Genomic DNA, 22,453 nt, shown 5'->3' on the forward strand with positions numbered 1-22,453 from the left:
AAATGCCCATCAAATGGGCCTAAAGAGACTGCTGAAAGATATTTGCTTTACAGTCATTTTATCTGATGAACATCTGCTTGAAACCGAAGTGATTCGGTTCGGATTGGTTCGGTTCGGTTCGGTTCGGATTGATTTTTTCCTTGTTTCGTCAAGTGATTCGGTTTGCGTACGCTGTTGGGAAGAGACCTTGCCTTTTTGTGACATCCCGGCACCTCAAGTCAATGAGGCCAAGCATTGCAGTTAAGTGCAGAGAAACTGTGGTGAATTCTAACATTTTCAGTGTATATTCAGTTATTTTTGAATATTCGAAAGTTCCTAATATATTGGCTTTTCGAATTCGAATTGAATAACAAACACGATAAATTCGTTTACGAAATTTCAAAAGTTCGCACACTTAGAAAAGAGGCATTCTACCACATTTTATATATTCCGAAAACTTTTTATTCTATTTTGCATTTTTATATCAATGCTTCAACTCTGTCAACTTTTTTCTGAAGGTTTGTCTTAAATGATTTTTTTTGTGTGATGTATAATGCTTGAGATAAATATTATTCAGGTGTATAAAAGGGCTCTTAATTAGCTACCGCTTAGTGTAGGATACACCAATAATAAAAAAAAAATAATTTCCAAGGCCCCCCGGAATTGCGCTGGCTTTTTGATCATCCTGGAAGAGCTAAAGCACGCGAGAGATAGTTATAGCAAATTCAAACTTGTGCATAGAAGATGAGCTGAAAAGAGATTGGAATATGCATCTTTAGAGCACAAATCGCATTTTTTTTAATATTCTTAGTCTTGCTGTTTGCAGTTATGCTCTGTACCAGTGGGTCTGTGGCACCTAGCTATTCAGACAGAGGACCTAGACTCAATCCTGCAAAAGGGCTCGTGTGCTGTGCGATGTCAGCGCATGTTAAAGGAACCCTGTGTTGGAATTCCACAAAATATTGCCTGTATTGCAGGTCATTATGACAGAGGGGGCCGGTCACTTGCCTTCGGCCAGCCTGCGCTGGATCCAGCAACAGTTTGCACAGCTGCAGGCGAAGGTGTGTGAGGCACGGGAACGGCTCCAGCCACGGAGGCGTTTTGCATTCCAGGCAGCACGCGAGGCACCCTCCACGAAGGCACCACGTCCACCTGCAGCTAAGGGGTGAGTGGCTCTGAGGGGAATTGTGAACAGTCATCCGCCTAGGTGTATGGCCGCTTAACTTTCCTGCTCCCTCGTGCCAGCTCCCACCATCTTATCTCTTTGTGAAGCCTTCTTCAAACCACTACCTTAATTCACCATCAGTTACCTTGACTTGTTGACCTGCTCTGTCCTTTTACTGCCTCTTAACATCAGCCTGGCGTGACATGGTCCGTAGGGTCACAAAGAGTCTGACTCGTCTGAACTGAACTGAACATCAGCCTTATCTCTTTCTCTCCCATAGCTTGCTTTGTTGTCATTTACATTTAACTTCCACACATTTTGTTGCTACAGTCAAACCTCGTTATAACGAAGTCTCATTTTGCGCGGAAATTCATTCGTTATATCCGATATTCGTTGTAAAAGTACACACAAATTCCTGCAAAAAAAAATTCTGTTCATAAACCGAAGTAAAGGCTACCCTAAAATGGAAAGCACAGAGCTGAAAAAAAAGCATTTATTTTTCTTTAAAGCGTGGTATAAGCACGCGAAACCTTACCTTTCATTTTGCACTGCCAAGCAAAAATGAGCACACAAATCGGGATTTAGGCCACGCAGAACTGATTTATTTAAAAAACGACGTAATCTTCATTTGGCGGCACTTCACACTATTCGATAGAATAAATTTCTCAACGAAATCGACACTGTGCAGCGCTTTCCCAATGTCAGCTGATTTGGCCACAGGTAGGTTCTCAAGGTACCTTCTCAATTTCCTCGCCATATCGGCGGCCTCGGTGCTGCTGAGAGCTCGCTCTTCGCCTTCTTCTTCACTCTCATCGCTGCTCGTAGCATCATCTGTAGGAAGCAGCTGATCGACAATTTCTTGGTCGGTCAATTCGGGCGCCACAGCCAAGTTGTCATCGGCAGCAATAAAGTCCTCGAACGTAACATTCGGAACCGCCAGTTGACGCCATGTCGTCTCGTCGAAATTATCCGCTTTTCTCTTTCTCTTTCTCTTTCTTCTTGCGCCCGCTGTCGACCGCTCTGAATATTTTTATCTTTGTTTCAAGAGAAACTGCTTTGCGTTTCGGCGCCGCCATGCTGCAAGACAACGGCACGACCTCGAGGAAAGTGAGCACACGCACGGGTCGGCAAAAAGTAGGGGCAGGGGCACGCGGGCGGTGGTTCGATTACGTGCAGGTCACATGCCAGGCAACCGTTGATGCTAGATTCACTCGCGGTCCCTAGATGGCGTGGCGTGCGAAAGCGCGGGTGATTCAAACACATTTTAGGTGGAGGCGACGCGGGCGGTGATTCGATCACGTGCCGGTCACATGTCAGGCAGCCGTTGATGCTAGATTCATTCCCGGTCCCTAGATGGCGTGGCGTGCTGATTCAAACACGATTTAGGTGGAGGCAATTGATAAAACCGAAATTTAGTGTTTTGAAAAAATTATTTTTTTTTTTTGCTTCTTTGCGGATTTTGAGTCGTGTGAATACGAAATATGCTTCGTTATAACCGATTTAGTGTCAAATTTTCAGTTTTTCATTTCGTTATACAGATAGAACTCCCATAGAAATAAAGCACAGCCAACCAAACTTTGCTTTTACTTCGTTATATCCGATAATTCGCTGTATCCGTGTTCGTTATAACGAGGTTCGACTGTATTCCCTGTATTTCTGCCCCATATGTGAGTACTTAATATGCAGCTGTTATACACTTTCCTTTTGACAGATACTAGTGAACTGCCATTTATCACACGTGGGTGCCTGCCAAATGCACCCCACCTCATTCTTGTTCTCCTTAATACAGTAGAATCTTAATAAAGGGAGAACGGTTACAGTAAAACCTCATTGATACAGTCTTTAAAGGCTGCTGGAAAAAAAATGTATTATCCGAGAAAACGCATGATCCGAACTGCCCGATTCTGAAAAATTTAACTGAGACTTTCATTATATAAAAGTGTAGATTAGCATTTATCGACATCCAATGTGCACAGCTCTTTCTTTAGCTCTCGCAGAATTCATTTCATTTCATTTCATTTCATTTATTAATACTGTCAGCCACCATAAGGGGCTGTAACAGGAGTGGAAAATACAAAACAAAAAATGAGCAATATAGAAGACGATGAAAATCAATAGTCAATCAAAAATTGTCTCTGAATACACACACAAACAAAACAAAAATGAATTACACAAGAATCAGAACAACAGCCATCCTACACAACAGCAATAGAACCTCATCACCCTGTGGTAGAGCCATAGATGAAATTTTCTAAATGGCGTGCAAATTCAGTCGGCATTTGCGCTATCTCAAGTGCGGAAGAAATTTAGTAACAAATCTGGTTCGTAGTAGGCAATGATGCAACGGGATCGCTTCATTGGCTGTTTCTGGATGTTTTGCCCCCTTACACTAGTGGCATGTGGAGAAACCACCGCGATGGCTTATAGCTGCCGCGCTTCTGCTCATGCTGCATCCCCTAGACCCGGCCCACTCATATGCAGGCAAATAGTTGTACCATATTTTCTGATGTATAAGTTGCACTCTCTATCAAACAGCAATTTTTGTGACAGAAAAACACAGATAAGTCTCACCAGTGTATAAGATGCACTTGTTCTCCCAGTAGAAAACTCGTTCAGTATCAAGCTGTGAGAAATTTCAACGAAACTACCTGCTTGCTGCGGCCGCCATGTATGCGCATATCCCCTGATACGCAGTGCTCACACAGGTGCATGTAGCGTCGGGGTGTCTAGCAACAGGAAAACGGGAATTGTCAGGGAAATTTTATGCACCGGGAAAAATCAGTGAAATGTCAGGGAAACCATCAAAAATTTTGCCAAGTCAGGGAAGACTGCTTGATATATTCTGCAGTGCATTTTCATTTTAAGCTAATGCAGAGCAAGTATCTTATTCAGTATCTTATTCATGCATTTTTTTTTTTTCTGTCTCACTAGCGCACGGCCACCATCTGCTGACAATATGTGCTGCCAAGCGCGTGCGCACAGCCATATTGGATTGGATTGGCTCAGCTGTTTATACGGGGTAGGCGACCGCGTGCTCTGATGCTGGCATCAAAGCGCTTTTAATTTTCAGTAAACTTTTGACCTTCGTAACTTAAAACCATTAACACTATAATGACAGCCTATTATAAATTCAATTGCAGAATGTGATTAAAAATAGCCTTTTGTTGTGAATTATTTGTCCATGCTCGTTATCATCATCAGCTACATTTTTTAGCCTCTTCACTCGTCAGGGAATTGGAACTGAAATAATCAGGGAAAACATGAAAAAGTCAGGGATTTTGAAAATAGTGGTTTTCTAGACACCCTGAGCATCCAAAAACTGAATAGTACTTTTCGAAAATATTTTATTTTGATAGATACAGATGGTACATGCACTTACAGATGGTGTTTAACTGATTTATTTATAGGAAGGGAAAGGCGCGGTAACTGTCTCACTTGTTTTCTGTGGACACCGCAACCGCGCCGTAAGGGAAGGGAGGAAGATGGAAGTGAAAGTGGAAAGAGAGAAAGAGGAGCCATAGTGGAGGGCTATGGAGTAATTTCGACCACCTGGGGATCTTTAACGTGCGCTGACATTGCACAGCACACGGACGCCTCTTCGTTTCGCCTCCATCGAAACGCAGCCGCCGAGGTCGGGTTCGAACCCGGGTACTCCGGCACAGTAGTCGGGCGTCTTACCACTGCACCACCCCGGTGGGGCTGATGGTGTTTAGGCAAACCATCGTAGAAAAAAAAAAAGGGGGGGAGAAGGAAAGGAGGAGGGGCCGGAGCAGTGAGAGGAAATATGCAACGCCAACTAGGCAATTGCCAGGCCTTCATGGTCGACTTCATTCTCCGGAACACACTGGTGGCTTTGCTCCAGTCATGGATAATTTTTTCGCTAACTGGAAACTCTTCCTGTAGCCCAGTGCCAGTGCTCCTCGGCAAATTCAACTGCACGCAGCTTGAATTTTGAGTTGTATCTTTTTCGGCTCACGGGCGATGCCATGGTTAGAGAGATATGAAATGGTGTGACAGATTGGGGGGGGGGGGGGGGGGGGGGAGCAGCACAGGTGGTGATGGTGGTGAAAAACTTTTATTTGTATGAGGGTGAAAAAGTAAAGAACATTACATAGAAGCGTTGTGTGCACCCTTCAAGGTGACGGTTGCGGCGTCCAGATCGTGAAGCCGCTACAGCGATCATTGCAATGAAGACATGAAGATGCTGTGGCGGACGAAAATAACTGAAATGGGAGCTACTCGAAAATTAAAACTCCTTACTGGCAAGTTACCATTTTTAAATGAACAACACATTTTTGTCCCTCAGAATTAAACTGTCTATAAAAACGTATGAGCTGCATTTTGTTTTTGCAAGACAATTTGACGTTACTTTTCACTTCTTTCAAAATACAGCATAGTGCATGTCACAAGATGTGCAGTTGTGGCACGTAATTTCAGACGCATTCTTGTGTTGTCCACCCTATATTTTGCCATCTAAAAATTGTAAATTGTTGGGTTTAACATACCAAAATGACATGAGCGATGTCATAGTTATGGGCTCTGGTTTAATTTCGACAACCAGGGTCTCTTAACGTGCGCTGACATTGCGCAGCGCACAGACACCTTTTCGGGTGCAGACCAGGCGTGGCCACCGCGGCCCGGATTTTTCTATACATATGGCCACAACTGTTGATAAGATGCATTGACTATATTTTTAGAAAAACACCGTGACTTATACTTCGGAAAATATGGTAGTTATCAAAAGGTCTCCAGAGACGGATCCGCCTCGAGACCATGTCACGCAACCACATATGGAGGCTTCTTCCAGCTTGGGGTGACTGCCATCTCATGAATGTTTTCTCTCCAACTTTAAGGAAGACTTGGTTGTTTGCTGAGAATCATCGTCTTGTTTTTCGTATAGTCAGAGAGCGTTTGCTTTGTGATACAGTGGCCGACGGGTAATTCGGACTTGTAGGATATTTCGGACTTCAGTGAGGCACCGTCAGTCACCCCATAGAAGCGCATACATATTCGCGACGGATATTTCGGACTTTAGAAGTCCGAAAGTTCGATTTTTCGGACTAATTTCAGTCCCCTGCAGGCCAAAATCTGCCATCTTATCGGCTTTTCGCCGGCGCAACAAGCGCCATCTTGGATTGAGGTGGATTGGCTCTGCAGTTGGATTGGCTTGACATGGTTTCGGTGCCCCATTTTTGCCAGGAGAGGCCCCTGCAATCTCTGCCACTTCGAGGTGGCAGTCGGATTGTCATTGCCGTCAACCTGCTTTTGTCGCCAACGCTGACGCGGGCAGCTATCTCTTTGTGCTTTGTCTCATACGTCCGCCGTGTTGTCACACGAGTTTCTCCGACCGCGTCAACCGAGTGGCGCGCCGTCAATCCTTTGGCCGTTTTGTGATTGCGTCCGGCGGTTCCACCGCTCTGAACGAAAAGTGCCTCATTTTTGCGTGTTTGACGAGCGGTGTGGTGCGCACTCGGGCTGTGGACATGGCCCCGCCGGTGCTGCCGGGTCCGTCAAAGAAGCGTGGGAGCTATTCTACCATGACCCTTGAGAAAAAGGCAGAGATCATAAAGCTAGTGCTGAGTGGGCGAACGCAAGCTGACGTGGCCAAGGAGTTTGCACTGTCGAAGCAAACTATTTCGGATTACGTGAAAAATAAGGAGAAGATTTTTTTCGCCTTTGAGGCGTCCCACAGCAGCAGCCAGAAGAACGACAGGAAAGGCGACCACCCCGAATTGGAGAAGGCCTTGCTACTCTGGCTTAAAGCTGCTTTAGCAAAAAACCTTCCAGTGTCGGGCGACACGTTGAAGGAAAAGGCAGAGACCCTGGCCGTGAAAATGAGAATTGAAAAATTCAAGTTCACGGACGGATGGCTCCGCGGTTTCAAGAAGAGACACGGTGTGTCTTTTAAGAAGATGTGCGGGGAGAGCGGAGCCGCCAACCCAGCCACGGTAGCAGACTACCGTCAGACGAAGTTGAAGCCCTTGTTGAGCCAGTACAGCCCGGAGGACACCTTCAACTGTGACGAGACTGGCCTCTTCTTCAAGATGTTGCCTGACCGCACCCTCTCTTTTTCGGGTGACTCCTGTTCAGGGGGCCGCCACAGCAAGGAAAGGATAACAGTAATGGTAGGTGCCACTTCTTGTGATAGGCAAATCCAAAAATCCTAGGTGTTTTAAGGGCGCGAAGAACCTTCCCGTGTGGTACTGCAGCAACTCCAAGGCATGGATCACTCATGCTTTGTTTGAAGATTGCGTGCGTCGACTCGACCGAAGTTTCGAGCGGCAGGGGCGACAAGTTATTATTTTTGTTGATAACTGCGCGGCTCACGGCACCTTCGACAACCTGAAAGCCATTCGGCTCGAATACCTGCCACCAAACACCACCAGCGTGCTCCAACCAATGGACCAGGGGGTGATCAAAAACCTTAAGGTGCATCATCGGACCCGTCTTCAGCGGCGCACAGTCCTTTGTTTTGACAACGGGAAAAAGTACGCCACGGATCTTTTTGCGGCGGTTAGCATGCTGGCTGACGCGTGGAAGGCAGTGAGAGCGGAAACAATTGCTAATTGCTTCAGGCACGCTGGATTCTCCGCCGATGAAGTCGATGACGTAGAAGACTGCAACGATTCTGAGGATTTGACTGCAGACAGTGGCGAAGACCTCATCGTTGACCTTCGCGGGAACGGAATGGACATTCCAACGGGCTCCACGTTCCGCGAGTTTGTTGAAGTGGACGACGGCCTCGATATGTGTGCGGACCTCACGGACGACGAACTTGTACGCCAGGTTCTTCAACCTGAAGACGAGTCGGACTCCGACGACGACTCGGGCGGCCTACCACAGCCATCGCTTGCACAAATTACGAACGCTGTGAACTTGCTGTCTAGCATGTACAGCGAAACGACAACTTTGGTGCAAATACAAGCGCAAATCGTCGCCAGCAAAAGAAATTTGCCGCAAGGTAAAATCGGCGACTTTTTTAAGCCGATTTCCTCTGAATAAAGTGATTTTTTGTGCTTCATGGATTTTTCGGACTGTTCGATTATTCGGACCATTTTTCGGGTCCCTTCAAGTCCGAAAAAACGGTCGGCGACTGTATTAAATTGCCAGGCAACTGCGCTCTGAGGCCGGCCGCTCTGAACTTCCTTAACAATGGCGATCCTTCGCGCCATTGCCGTTGTGGTGTATTTACTACGCTTGCCAGCTTTGCCAGGCGCAGGCTGCATGCGCTGGCACTGTCGGTGCCATTACACACCTAAAACGTTTTTCATCATGCTTGTGTTGCCCACCCTATAATTTGCATCTAAAAATTGTAAATTGTTGGGTTTAACATACCAAAGTGACATATGAGCAATGTCGTAGTTATGGACTCGGGATTAATTTAGATAACCAGGGTCTGTTAACATGCGCTGACATTGCACAGCGCACAGACACCTTTTCGGGTGCGGACCAGGCGTGGCCACCACGGCCCGGATTTTTCTATACAGTCGACAACCGATTTTTCGGATACCCAATTTTTGGACATGCTTGATTATTCGGACTTTTTTCCGGCCCCAGGATGTACCTTATAAAGTCAGTGTATTACGCTGCTTAAAATTTTGAACACTCTAAGGAGGGCTATTCGATTTTTCGGACATTCCAAGCGTCAGCCGGGCCAACTGCCACACATTTTGAGCAGTGTCGCCGCCATCTTGTTTGTTTACTTTTCCTTCGATAGCCTCGAAACCGGTGCCGGCCTTGTGTGCCGCTCCTCAGCTAAACTGACGCTGGATCGAGGCTATATTATTTGCCTAGCAGCTTCCGTTTCCGAGACATTGTCGCTGCCGTTGCTGCTCGCCGCCAGAGTGCCTTTTTTTTTTCTTTTAGCATGATCACTTCGACTGCCTGTTCCTCTGTGTGTTTGCCGTGCGTTTCAAGTGCGTTGCCGAGCGTAGCGAATAGGCCTAGCCGTGGTCGTGCTGATGCGAGAACTACGTTCTGTCGCTACTGTGGCTCGCAATTATATGAATCGGCTTCAGTTCTTCAAGAAGCTGTTTACGAATATTGAGTTTTTTTGTTTTTTTTGCGTGCAATGAGGCAGCGAGAAGGCACTCAATGGAGTCGGTGTTGTGATCCAGTGGTTGGTAGTTGGTGGTTGTAGTTCTTCAAGAAGCTGTTTCCGAATTTTATAAGAATTTTTTTTTTTTGCATGCAACACCGCAGCGAGAAGGCACTCAATGGAGTCGGTGTTGTGATCCAGTGGTTGGTGGTTGTGGTGTGGTTCGACAGGGGGAAAACCTACTCTGTCGATTTGCTTGGAGCACTTAGCACGCTCGCCGATGCGTGGAAGTCTGTAGCATCCACAACGCTGCGCAATTGCTAACGCCACGCGGGATTTGTGTTGAATGACGAGTCGGCTGCCTTGGACGAGGAGAGCGTCGTCGAGCAGCTGTCAGGCAGTGAGCAGCTCATTCACGACCTTCGCACTGTCGGTGTCGAAATTCTATCATTCCATCGGCCGTCTCGTTTTCAGAGTTCACAGACGTGGACCACAAGTTGGAACTGTACGCTGGGCTTGACAGATGTAGAAATTATTTGCCAAGTGCTTGTGGAGTCTGAGAGCGATGACGATGATGACCCACCTGCAGCAGCGCAGCCGACGCAAGCTGAGCTGATGCAAGCGAAATTCAGGCTGACCTGTTAGCACGGAAGCGGAGCGTGGTGCAGAAAAGCATTCATGACTTGTTCCGGCCTCCAAATGAATAATAGGCAATAAATTGAGCTTTTTTTGGTGCACATTTGTTTATTCGGACTGCCCGATTTTTCGGACATTTTCGTGGTCCGTTGAGAGTTCGCAAAAATCAGTCGACTGTGCACACGGTCGCACCTGTCGATAAGACGCATTGACGATATTTTTAGAAAAATACCGTGACTTTTGCTTTGGAAAATATGGTAGTTATCAAAAGGTCTCCAGAGACTGGGATCCGCTTTGCGAACATGTCATGCAACCACATACAGTCAAACCTCGTTATAACAAAATCTCATTTCGCGCGGAAATTCGTTCGTTATATCCGATATTCGTTGTAAAAGTACTCACAAATTCCTACAAAAAAAAATTCTGTTCATAAACCCAAGTATAGGCTACCCTAAAATGGAAAGCACAAAGCTGAAAAAAAAGCATTTTTTTTTCTTTAAAGCGTGGTATAAGCACGCGAAACCTTACCTTTCATTTTGCACTGCCAAGCAAAAATGAGCGCACAAATCGGGATTTAGGCCACGCAGAACTGATTTATTTAAAAAAACAACGTAATCTTCATTTGGCGGCACTTCACACTATTCGATAGAATAAATTTCTCAACGAAATCGACACTGTGCAGCGCTTTCCCAATGTCATCTGATTTGGCCACAGGTAGGTTCTCAAGGTACCTTCTCAATTTCCTCGCCATATCGGCGGCCTCGGTGCTGCTGAGAGCTCGCTCTTCGCCTTCTTCTTCACTCTCATCGCTGCTCGTAGCATCATCTGTAGGAAGCAGCTGATCGACAATTTCTTGGTCGGTCAATTCGGGCGCCACAGCCAAGTTGTCATTGGCAGCAATAAAGTCCTCGAACGTAACATTCGGAACCGCCAGTTGACGCCATGTCGTCTCGTCGAAATTGTCCGCTTCACCTGCAGAATCGTGGGCGTCGTTGGGCTCAGTCTCGCTGGTGGATGGGGCTAGGCCAGCATCAACAAAGCAATTTCTTATTGTCGACTGTGCCACTTCGTTCCATGCACCGTACAGCATGTCCAGCGTAGTTTTGAGGTTTATGGCCGTTGATATGCCCCTGTCTATGTCAAATACGAGCTGCGTAACCAATCGCTTTCGGTAGCAGCATTTTAGTGAGCGAATGATGCCCCTGTCTAATGGCTGCAGCACTGAGGTCGAATTTGGCGACAAAAAAACTAGGCGGACCGCTTCAAGTGGTACAGACACCTTATGGGCAGAGCAGTTGTCCAATATAAGGCACTTTCCTGCGCTGCTCTGCCATGTCTTTGTCGAAGGCCTTCAGCCATGCTTCAAAGAGTGACGACGTCATCCACGCCTTTTTGTTCGAGCGATAGTCCGCTTGGACATTCCGGGCGTTGTGCAGGCACCTTGGGCGAGCAGATTTACCAATAACAGTTAGCCGCCTTTTATCTGACCCATCCATGTTAGCACAAACAACAACGGTGACGCGGTCTTTGCTTTTCTTGCCTCCTCGGCACAGTTCGTTCTTTGCAACAAGTGACCTTTCCGGGAGCAGCTTTAAAAAAAGCGCAGTCTCGTCCACGTTGTAGACATCGCGCATCTCGTAGCCATCCAGTTGCATGCGGAAGCTTTCTGCCCACTTCTCGCAGTTCTCTTCATCGACGGCTGCTTCTTCGCCCGACAAGATGTGGCAAACAATCTGGTGGCGGTCTTTGAATCGCTGCAGCCAGCCACTGCTTGCATAGAAGTCATCGTGGCCTAAGACGCAAGCGAGACTTCTTGCCTTCATTTGAAGCACGGCACCAGACACAGGCAGGTTGCGCGCTCTAACGTCCTTGAACCACGCGAACAAGGCATCCTCAACATCCTGGTGGTGACAATGCCTGACGCGCTTCCTGTCGTTTTTCACGGCGCCTGCAGAGTGCACGTTTTCTATCTTCTGCCTTGCGCTCAGTATGGTTGACAGAGTGCTAGGCGCAACGCCAAAGTCTGCGGCAATCTCTTTCTTCTTGCGCCCGCTGTCGACCGCCCTGAATATTTTTATCTTTGTTTCAAGAGAAACTGCTTTGCGTTTCGGCGCCGTGCTGCAAGACGACGGCACGACCTCGAGGAAAGTGAGCACACGCGCGGGTCGGCAAAAAGTAGGGGCAGGGGCACGCAGGCGGTGGTTCGATCACGTGCAGGTCACATGCCAGGCAGCCGTTGATGCTAGATTCACTCGCGGTCCCTAGATGGCGTGGCGTGCGAAAGCGTGGGTGATTCAAACACATTTTAGGTGGAGGCAACGCGGGCGGTGGTTCGATCACGTGCCGGTCACATGCCAGGCAGCCGTTGATACTAGATTCATTCGCGGTCCCTAGATGGCGTGGCGTGGCGTGCGAAAGCGCGGGTGATTCAAACACATTTTAGGTGGAGGCGATTGATAAAACCGAAATTTAGCGTTTTGAAAAAATTTTTTTTTGCTTCTTTGCGGATTTTGAGTCGTGTGAATACGAAATATGCTTCGTTATAACCGATTTAGTGTCAAATTTTCAGTTTTTCATTTCGTTATACAGATAGAACTCCCATAGAAATAATGCACAGCCAACCAAACTTTGCTTTTACTTCGTTATATCCGATAATTCGCTGTATCCGTGTTCGTTATAACAAGGTTTGACTGTATAAAGGCTTCTTCCAGCTTGGGGTGACTGCCATCTCTGAAATTTTTTCTCTCCAACTTGGAGGAAGGCTTGGTTGATTCGCCGAGAATTTTCGTCTTGTTTTTCACATAGTCGGAGAGCGTTTGCTTTGTGATATTAAATTGCCATGCAACTGCGCTCTGAGGTCGGCCGCTCTGAACTTCCTTAACAATAGCGATCCTTCGCGCCATTGCCGTTGTGGTGTATTTAACACGCTTGCCAGCTTTGCCAGGTGCAGGCTACGCTGGTACTGTTGGTGCCATTACACACTTAAAACGTTTTTCATATGCCGCTTCGGATTGCCTGCAACCTCAGTGCCTCAGCACAACACAGCACCGTCACGTTGACGCCAGTCGCGTACGTAGCCTGATAGTGCCTAGCACTGCAGCACACACATGGAGGAAATGAGGCACAAAACAAGCATCGGCTACTGGATTGTCTAGACATGGCTTAAGCCCGACCATTGACCGAAACTGCTGTAGCCAGTCTCCCTACACGAACACACAGAAGCAATGATGATGAGCGTGCATTTGCGGTACCACCACCTCATGGAACAGCAAGGAGACTCAGTGCAAAACAAAAATAGTGTTCAGCGGATTGGGCCATGCATTGGCTAGCATTGGTTGAGGCAAGTCTAGTCGTTGAGTTCGAAAAAATGAACTCAAGGTTGAAAGGTGTCCGAAATTTCAATAGTTATACATTGCAGTCTATGGGAACGGTGGCAGTGTCATGAAGCAGTCCAAATAATCAACAAGCATGTCAGAATTTTTGGAGTCTGAAAAATCAGTCGGTGACTGTTATTGATAGCAGCGCAGACAAGTGTCACTTGTTTCCAGCTTAAACTTGCATGCTTTCAGCGAATCATAGAGCACAATGCTGGCCTAAATGCTTTGCAAAAAAAGCGCACTTCAGTCGGTGTGGTCAGTAATCTCATAGCCAGTTTACAACTGTATTATGTGCGCTATGGAAACTCCCTTTGATATGGCAAAAAAACATTTTGTACCCCAAGAAGCATTCAGAAAATTAATAGAACACACCACCCCATTTCATAAATAAGCTCCCACCAAAGCTTTCTGACTGCGAGATGATTTTATTGTGGTATTTTCAAACCTAGATTCGCGCAAGCAAAACTAATGCGATGAGCCAGCGCTAGCCATAGGCGCAAGCTTTGTGCCCTCGCAAGATAGCCGCCACTAGCTTCACCCGTTCCCATTGGTATATATGGGGCATCACCACGACAGAAGTTTTATATACCGTAAAAACCAGAATATAGGTCGAATTGTTTTTCAAAAAATTGTGGCGAAAAGTTGACCCTCGTCTTATATACCTGTCATTGGCGGAAAAACTATGGAGGTCTTGCAACAATGGGCCGCTGAAGTCAACAGCCTCCATCACATCTCCATCATCATCGCCATCAGCAGCAGCGCAGCGTGGCATCGCCATTTTGCGTTTCCGTTGTCTGGAGCTAGCCACCATAGTTTAGAGTTATTCTGCTAAAAGCCAGCTTTTGACTTTTTTGCTTCAAAATGAGCGGAAGCCAACGACAATTCACTGTCGCCTTCAAGAAAAAGGCGATTGAGTACGCGGAGCTTCACGGTAACCTGGCAGCGCAGCGTGAATTTGGAGTATCCGAAAAGAGCGTTTGGTACTGTCGGAGTCAGAAGCTGCGTATTGCTACTTGCAGCAACCAGAAGAAAACATCATTTCGTGGGCGGACTGCACCGTATCCAGAACTAGAAGCCAAGGTTGCGGATTTCGTCCGGGAGCTGCGTGCAAGGTCGCTGCCTGTGACTGCCGAATGCATCCACGTGAAAGCAGTAGAGATTACGCGTGCCTCGGGACTCGCAAGGATGCAGTTCAAGGGCTTGCTATCCTGGGTGCGGCGCTTCTTGAAGAGGAAGAGCTTTGCACTACGGCGCCATACTTCTATGTGCAAGAAACTGCCCGAAGAGTTTGAACACAAACTCGAGTTTCAGCGCTATGTGATTGCGCTCCGGCACCAACGCGAGGACTTGCTGGGACAGATCAAAAACGCCGACGAAACACCCATGTGGTTCTATATGCCCTCAAGCCGAACTGTTTCTGAGAAAGGGGCGAAGCAGATCAAGCTTCTAACTACGGGAAACGAGCACTCGTGATTCACTGTGATGCTCGCGTGTACAGCCGATAGGAAGAAGCTGCCCCCTTTCATCACTTTTAAGAGAAAAAAAATTGCCGAAGGAGGAGTTCCCACGCGATGTCATCGTCCGGGCCAATGAAAAGGGCTTTATGTATGAAGCGTTAATGCTGGAGTGGATCCGGCTTGTCTGGAAGCGGTGACCTGGTGCTCTCTTTGAGCGAGCGAACATGCTCGTTCTCGACTCGTTTCGAGGCCACCTCACAGCCGACGTAAAACGGGCCTTGTGCGATGGCAAGACTGATCTCGGGGTCATAACTGGTGGACTGACGTCTGTGCTGCAGCCACTAGACGTGCTAAACAAGCCTTTTAAAGATAGAGTGCGCAAGCTCTATAATGAATGGATGCTGGGCGACAACCCGACCACCCCCACCAGCCGCCTGCGATGTCTACCACTTGCGACTGTCTGTGGTTGGGTGTCGTCAGTGTGGAAATCTTTGCCCGAAGAGATGGTGCTAAAGGCATTTAGAAAATGCAGCATCAGCAACGCGCTAGACGGCACAGAGGATGATGCTCTGTGGGACTTGGGCCGTGACAAGCACTCGTCATCCGACTCGAGTTTGGACGACTCTGATGACTCTGAGTAGACTAATGCTTGCACACTTCGTGTCTTTTCTGTCTACCGTACACCTGACCAATTTTTCAACAGTATCACGCGACCATCGACCCGCGTGCTTGTCAGCACCTTATTAACGGTGCTGAGTGGCGAAACAAAGTACGTGCATGTGTACAGTACTCACGGATTGAAATAGGACACTCGGAGCGCAAGCCTTGCAGCGCCACGCAGGCAGTGTGGTAAACAACAGGCCTGCTTATTGGCGACCGGAAGGAGCAGTCCTGCTTTTTAGATGTTCTCCCCTTCGCGCTATACCGCAATGCAGCACCTTGGTTCCATGAGCATCCACGGGCGGCGCTGCATGCAGCGACGGCCACGCGCTCCGAGTGTCCTATTTCAATCTGTGAGTGCTGTACACTTGCGCTTACTCTCGCTTCTTTCGCTGCTCCGTGCCATGATGATAAGGTGCTGACAAACACACTGGTCAATGGTCGCGTGGTACTTTTGAAAAATTGGCCGGGTGTACATACGAGCAGCATTTAAGTGAAAATAAATATTGTCACCACTGTGGAACCGGTTGAGGTGCATTTGTTTCAAGGTAAGTGTGTCTTTCGGTACTTTTTCCATTGAAAAAGATTTTTTTCATTTTTAGAATTGGTCAGTTAGGGGGTCGACCTATATTCCGGTCAGACCTATAGTCCGGTTTTTACGGTAACCTCCTTTTCTCAGGACTGACTCACCATCATCATCATCATCAGCCTGATTATACCCACTGCAGGGCGAAGGCCACTCCCATACTTCTCCAATTAACCCGGTTCTGTGCTAGCTGCATCCACTTGACCCTTGCGAACTTCTTAACCTCATCCGCCCCAGGACTGACTAAATGGCTGTTATTTTTGGCAAAGGACTTGCTAAAAGTCACTGTCATCCAGGCAGCACATTGAAACTTTCCACTTAAGCTCACGCAAAAGCAGATCCATAAATATTTTAAAGGTAGCAGGGGCATTGCAAGAGTGGAATGGCAGCATAATAAATTCATACAGCTCATCAGAGGTTATGAATGTTGTCTTCTTTTTCCAGCTTTTTTTTTTTCTTCGCGTTGATTGCAATCTGGCCTGCAAATCAATGGAAGAAAAATAGGCGGCATTTTGGAGGCAGTCAATGGCATCATCAATGTAAGGAAGACATGTTGAAGTGGTGGTAGTGGCACAAAATCACCATGTGCCAGCTTTCTTTTTCACGATGATCACTGGGGAACCCGTGGACTTTTAAGTTTTTTTAATACCTGCTTGCAATATGTAACGAACTCGGTTCATTAGTTATCTGACATTGTGATGGCAAGATGTAGTATCGGGTCTGCAGAACAGTCCACTTATAATGGTATTGAGAAAACCGGAAAATTCGATCGTTATAACCGATTATCGTTATACAGTGAATCTCGTTACTATGAACACCACATTAACGAATTTTTCAAATTCACAAATTGTTCAATAATCCCCGGCAGATTTGCTATGTTTTCGATGTAAAAATATTTCAGAATTACGAATTTTAAAATAGCGTATATATCAGAATAACGTACATATTTTATTTCTTCTATAATTTTGGAGCATCAGTGCTACGAATTCAGCTAAAATTAACTGCGCCGCAGCTTGCAATTTCGCGTGAAACAGAAACCGCCGTTTCTGTGTGTATGGTCCGTGGGCTGTAGCTATCATCATCAGCACATCTAGTACCAGCTCCTAGCGCCACCACGAAGCTATGGTTTATTATGCAGTAGCCTAGCTGCCTGCATTTTTTTCTTGTGTGTCGTACGTGGGTTGGTAGATTGTGCGTTTGAGCGTGCTGAAGTTTTTTTTTTTTTTATGCCGCAGAATAACTTATTGCGAAGTTTGTGCGAGAGCGATGATATTAGCCAGCGAAGTGCCAAGAAGATATGAACGCAGCCGCTTTCACTGCAAGAAAATGGCGCAGAGAAAAAGCGATTCGCCCTCTACAGACAGGTAGCATTACCCCATCGACTGCCGCAATCATTTTGAGAGACCAAGACAAGATTTTCAAACCTCAGGGAGCATTGAAGATGACGTCATATCGAACTAATGTTTTTATTGCTTATATTTTGCGCATGGACAAAGTCCGTACTTTCATCACTCGGTGCAATCATGCATGCGACGAGGTGTTCCGCAAAGTGGAAGGTGTATGTGTTGTAGTGGTGTCATGTTTGCTGCACGCGGGAGAAGAAAATAATTAATTTCTTCAAATAAGTCAGCTTTGGAGTTAGTGCAACATTTTCATTTGAGGTTTTGCTTGTCTACACACGTGCCCACTGCCAAGGTACGTCATTTGCATACGTAGGTTTGATCACTGGCTTATAATCGCAGATTTTTCATTACAACGATATTTCAAAATAACGAATGATTTTTTGCGGTCCCACGGAATTCATTATATCGAGATTCGGCTGTATCTGGACTGGCGCAAAAAAAAACAAAAAAAAAAAACATACACCCACATATTTTCGTATGCATGTAGGCATGCCTACTTACCAGCAGTGAGTAAACCGGATTGAACAATGCTGATCATTGTAAAGAGCACTAAACACTATTACAGAATACACCAAGAGCCATTAAGCATAATTAAAAGTCGGGAATTCGCGCTCTCTTGACAATCGCTGAGCATTGCTTCCAGTACCGCGTACGGTGGCGGCAATCCTTTTTGTGCGCACGATACCAAACCGACTGGATGAACTACAGGACATTTCTTACCTTGATGATCGTTAAAATCGTAGAGTGTAAATGCCCCTGTTTTTTCGCGAGGCTTCTAACTTTGAAACGCTGCTGTTTCATCTCGAGAGCTGTTGCACCGTCATCTTGGTCGGCGCCATCTTCCACGGCGGCACAATCGGCAGTGGCGATGATAGCGTTTCTCACGCAATAGCCCTCGCAGAATTCTCCACGCCGGTCTGTTTTCACCGCATATGTCAGGTTTTCATGTCTTTTCTTGGTATTTTTTTTTTTTTATCAGACATTCAAAGTTTTGAGGAAAACATCTACCGGGCAGCGATAAAGTTATCCTTGTATCCGATATACCGCCAATAATTGATCGTTATACAGTAGAACCCCGTTGTTACATTCCTCACTGCTGCGTTTTTCCGGCTGTTACGTCGCTTTCATCCAGTCCCGGCATTGATCCCGTAGGATCCAATGTATTGGGATCCTCGTTGTTACGTTGTAGCTGTGAAAACGTTCCCGCATGATACGTCCCAACTGGTCACCGCGAACCCGCCTGAGGCAAGGCGCGCCGACCACCATTTTGGCTTTTGAAGAGTCTTGGTTAGGCTTGGCTATGGAACTAACTTCAAGAAGCCGCACGCGAGTTGGAGAGGCCGCCACTAGATGGCCATCTGCCTCGTGAACGTCGGCTAGGTGGCATGCACCGCCACCGCCCGATTCAAAGGGTTCAGCTTCATTCATCCATTCATCCGTCGAACCAGTCCACGACAAAGCTGGTCGTGAACCAGTCGAACTAACTCTTGTCCTTTGTACCCGACGATCGTGATCTGACGTTTTTCGATGGCGTCACGCAAGCGGAAGGCACTCAACGTTGTCGACAGGCAGCCAGCGCGGAAAAGAATTGATATTGCCAAAGACCTTCGTCTGCCACCATCGACGCTTAACAGCATCGTCTCAAAGCGTGCCGAGATTGAAGGCAATGCAGCGCTTTTGGGCCCGAAAGCTAAGCAGGCTCGTGGGGCCAAGTATGGAAACCTCGACGAGGCTCTTCTGACCTGGCTCAAGCAAGCTCGCGCTGCCGGCGTCAACTTTGATGGCAGCATTTTGCGCGAGAAGGCAGTGGACATCGCCGACAGACTGGGCATCAGGGACTTTGCGGCGTCGAATGGCTGGATCGACTGTTTCCGGAAGAGGCACGGCATCGCGTACAAGACAGTAAGCGGTGAATCAGCAAGTGTGAACTTGGTAACAGTCGACGATTGGAAGGCCACACTATCTCCTATATTAATTGAGGGCTATGCGCCTCGTGACATCTACAACGCCGGTGAAACGGGCCTTTTTTTTTTTCGGGTGCAGCCGTCGAAGTCCTTAAGCCTGAAAGGAGAAGCGTGTCACGGAGGCAAAAACAGCAAAGAGCGATTGACGGTGCTCATTTGCTGCAACATAGATGATTCCGATAAGTTGAAGTCTAAGTAATGGCAAATATCGGAACCCGCGGTGCTTGAAGAACACTCGCCTGCTGCCATGTCACTACAGAAGTAACAGTCGTGCGTGGATGACGTGTTCGTTGTTCAAAGAATTTCTTCGCTACTTCGACAACAGGATGGGATCCCAGTGCAGGAGTGTTCTCCTTTTTCTAGACAATTGTGCTGCCCACTCAAGAGACCCGTAGTTTCTTCGGAACGTCAAGCTTGTGTTCTTCCCACCGAACACTACAAGCCATCTGCAGCCGCTAGATGCCGGCGTCATAAAGAACCTGAAGCATTCCTACCGGAAGTGTGTTGTGAAGCGCTGTCTTGCGCGTATTGATCGTGGACAGCAGCCTACGACCATTTCGGTGCTTGACGCTATGCACTATGTCACTTCAGCGTGGGCTGCAGTGGCCGCATCAACTGCACAGCACTGCTTCACGCAGTGTGGCTTTCGCATGGACGGCGAAGGGGAATTTCCTGGCACAGACGCTGGGGAGTCGGAAGCAGCCTCTTGTGATCAAGAGCTCACTGAGGCGATGGATGCGCTGGGTGCCACGGGACTCACGACGACTACGTCGCAGTGGATGCTGCCGTCGTGACATCGGAGTGCCAGAGTATTGGTGATATTGTTGCGAGCTCGGTTGTGAGTGAAGCCGCAGATTGTGATGACGAGCTCGAGCCACACGATTCCGAGGATTTGTCAGATCCGAGCTTTGGAGAAGCGGTTGCGGCTCTAGACCTCCTCCGTAGGTATGTCGCACCTAAAAGCGACGCGGACAGCAATGCGGCTTTCCAGGCTATTGAGAAGCGCCTGGTGTTTTCTAGCGAGCGAAAGAAACGGCAGTTCACTATTCTTGATTTTTTTTAAGTCCTAACGTCACTTTGCGGAAATAAATTGTTTGAAGGGAAAGCTGCACCGTTCTCGTTCCTTTTCGGAGCCTTCCTCACTGTTGCGTTTTCCCGGCTGTTAGGTTTTTTTTTTCTCGGACCGGTGAAAGAAGTATGAACGGGGTTCTACTGTATTTGGTTTATTTTTACATATGGGGCAATGGGAAGGCTCATTGATCCCAAGAATCTGACTTATAGTACGTGGACTGCACTATATCATCTAGGTTGAGCAGGTCTCTCAATGGTTCAGGCAGGTTTGACAATGTGATGGGTTTGGGAAAGTGGAATCTGCGATTATTGGTCTAGAATGAAACCAAACATGCCCGCATGCTGCAAAAGAGCTTTCATGAATAGATGCTCATAAGTTGTGTTGTTTAATTAAAGGGGAAATGCTGTCACTGGGTGCACTGCTGGAACAACTGTTTGTTCGTTTGGAGACTGGAAACACAGTTTACATTATATATTCATGCATGACAGTATCCTTTGTTGCCGTTTTCTTTTTCTGTGATATTTTCTACTTCACCTAGAGGCAGACATACAGTGCATGCAGTGTTTTTTAAACCAAGAAATAGAGATGAATGTCACGAAGTTGCACAGTCCGCCTATGAAGCGCTGTCTGGTGTTTTCACTGCTTTCCACGTGTTTGAATGTTTTCCTAAAGGGCCCTGCAGCTGATTTTTCATTGCAGAACCAGTTTTGTATTGATAAAGAGCGTAAATAATTGGATGTAAGTGCAAATTTTTTTGGAACTCAGATTGCAGGTCTGTGTGCATGAATTTGTTTTAAAGCCATTCATGTTATTTTTCTCAGATGGGGGCTGTAAGCTTGCAAACTCAAATTTTCAGACTTTTCTCGGTGGTAGAACATATGTCTTCTCTCTGAAGGGGCCATTTGATTGAATGATACTAGAATGGGGATACCAGAAAAATATAATTCACCCTTGAACTCAGTTTGAAGGTTATCCGGAGTTATTCTTTTAGGATTAAGCCTGCCTTCAACAATGACATGTGACAAGCTGCAGTGGGAATCTCCTTTTGCTGGGCAATGGCTGCCCAGTGTACCTTCCCTGTGCAGGGACAGTGTTGACAAGCTGCCCTCCTCATGTGCCCCAGCGAGTTCCACCACAATGGGCTTCCAGGGCAGGTCTGGGGAAAAGCTGCTGCTGTCAGACATCGGGGGCAAGGATATGGAGCTGGACAGTCTGATAGACTGCGAGGTGACCGTGCACGGCAGTCCTGCAGTCCTTTTTGCTCGGAGGCTGATCAACTGCCGACTCCAGTGTGGGCCCGTGGCCAGTGCAGTGTTTGTGGAGAGCTGCGAGGGCTGCACCTTCCAGGTCGCTTGCCAGCAGCTGCGGGTGCACGACAGCCACCGGTGCCAGTTCCAGGTGCACATCCAGGCACGCTCCATCATCGAGGACTCTGATGAACTCCTCTTTAGGCAGTACAGCTTCTCATATGACGGTGATGAGCGCGACTGGGCTGCCGCAGGTCTGGACCGGGCCGTCAACCACTGGGACCAGGTGGATGACTTCAACTGGCTTACACCGGACAAACCCTCGCCAAACTGGCAACCCATAGACGATGTTCATAAATAAAAATAAATAGCAAATGTCAATGAAACAGCTCAAAATAAGCAATAGTAACAAACAGCAGAGCGAAGGCATGGTTCAGCGAGCCATATTGTGTTTTGCCTTCAGTTAAAGGAGCTCATGGCAGGAGCTTGTCGTAGAAGGTGTCACATAGGCACTGCAGTTGGTGTTATTACCATGTTTGTACTGTATTGCTACATGCTTTGTTAGGCTTGCATTGGTTACAGGGAAACAAGCTGTGTCTGTGAAGGTTAATGGCTCACAAATGGTGTGCAGGACTACCAGGTAACACTTGATAGAAATTCGAAAGATTTTGCCTGCTTCGTAACTGGGTAAAGCACTAGGGGCATGGGGTAGCAGAGGTCCGACATGACGCAAGTGCATCAGAGTTATTAATTTCATTCTTGTAAAGTAGAAAGTAGGTGACGCTTCAATGCTCTAGGTCTGTATCAAGCATGCCAGCTGTTAGTTGGAATTGAGAAACGTCTCATGACCTACCAAATCGGATCCTCAG

At 47.2% G+C, this 22,453-nt stretch overlaps 1 protein-coding gene across 3 annotated transcripts in view; it reads left to right on the forward strand.

Annotated features, from left to right (window-relative positions):
* Nucleotides 1-21,970, forward strand: part of LOC146177815 (tubulin-specific chaperone C-like) — a 56,393-nt gene extending 34,423 nt beyond the window's left edge. For 2 of the 3 annotated variants that reach the window (XM_084580598.1, XM_084580596.1), the window contains exons 3-4: nucleotides 957-1,144; nucleotides 21,405-21,970. In XM_084580598.1, the coding sequence (XP_084436724.1) occupies nucleotides 957-1,144; nucleotides 21,405-21,945 (729 nt within the window). In that variant the 3' untranslated portion in view covers nucleotides 21,946-21,970. The remainder of the gene's footprint in view (nucleotides 1-956; nucleotides 1,145-21,404) is intronic. The other variant, XM_084580599.1, reaches the window with a different exon arrangement.
* Nucleotides 21,971-22,453: the final 483 nt, after the last annotated feature.

Source organism: Amblyomma maculatum, chromosome 10, assembly GCF_055883805.1.
Source record: "Amblyomma maculatum isolate TAMU_Amacu chromosome 10, ASM5588380v1, whole genome shotgun sequence".
Classification (NCBI taxonomy): domain Eukaryota; kingdom Metazoa; phylum Arthropoda; class Arachnida; order Ixodida; family Ixodidae; genus Amblyomma; species Amblyomma maculatum.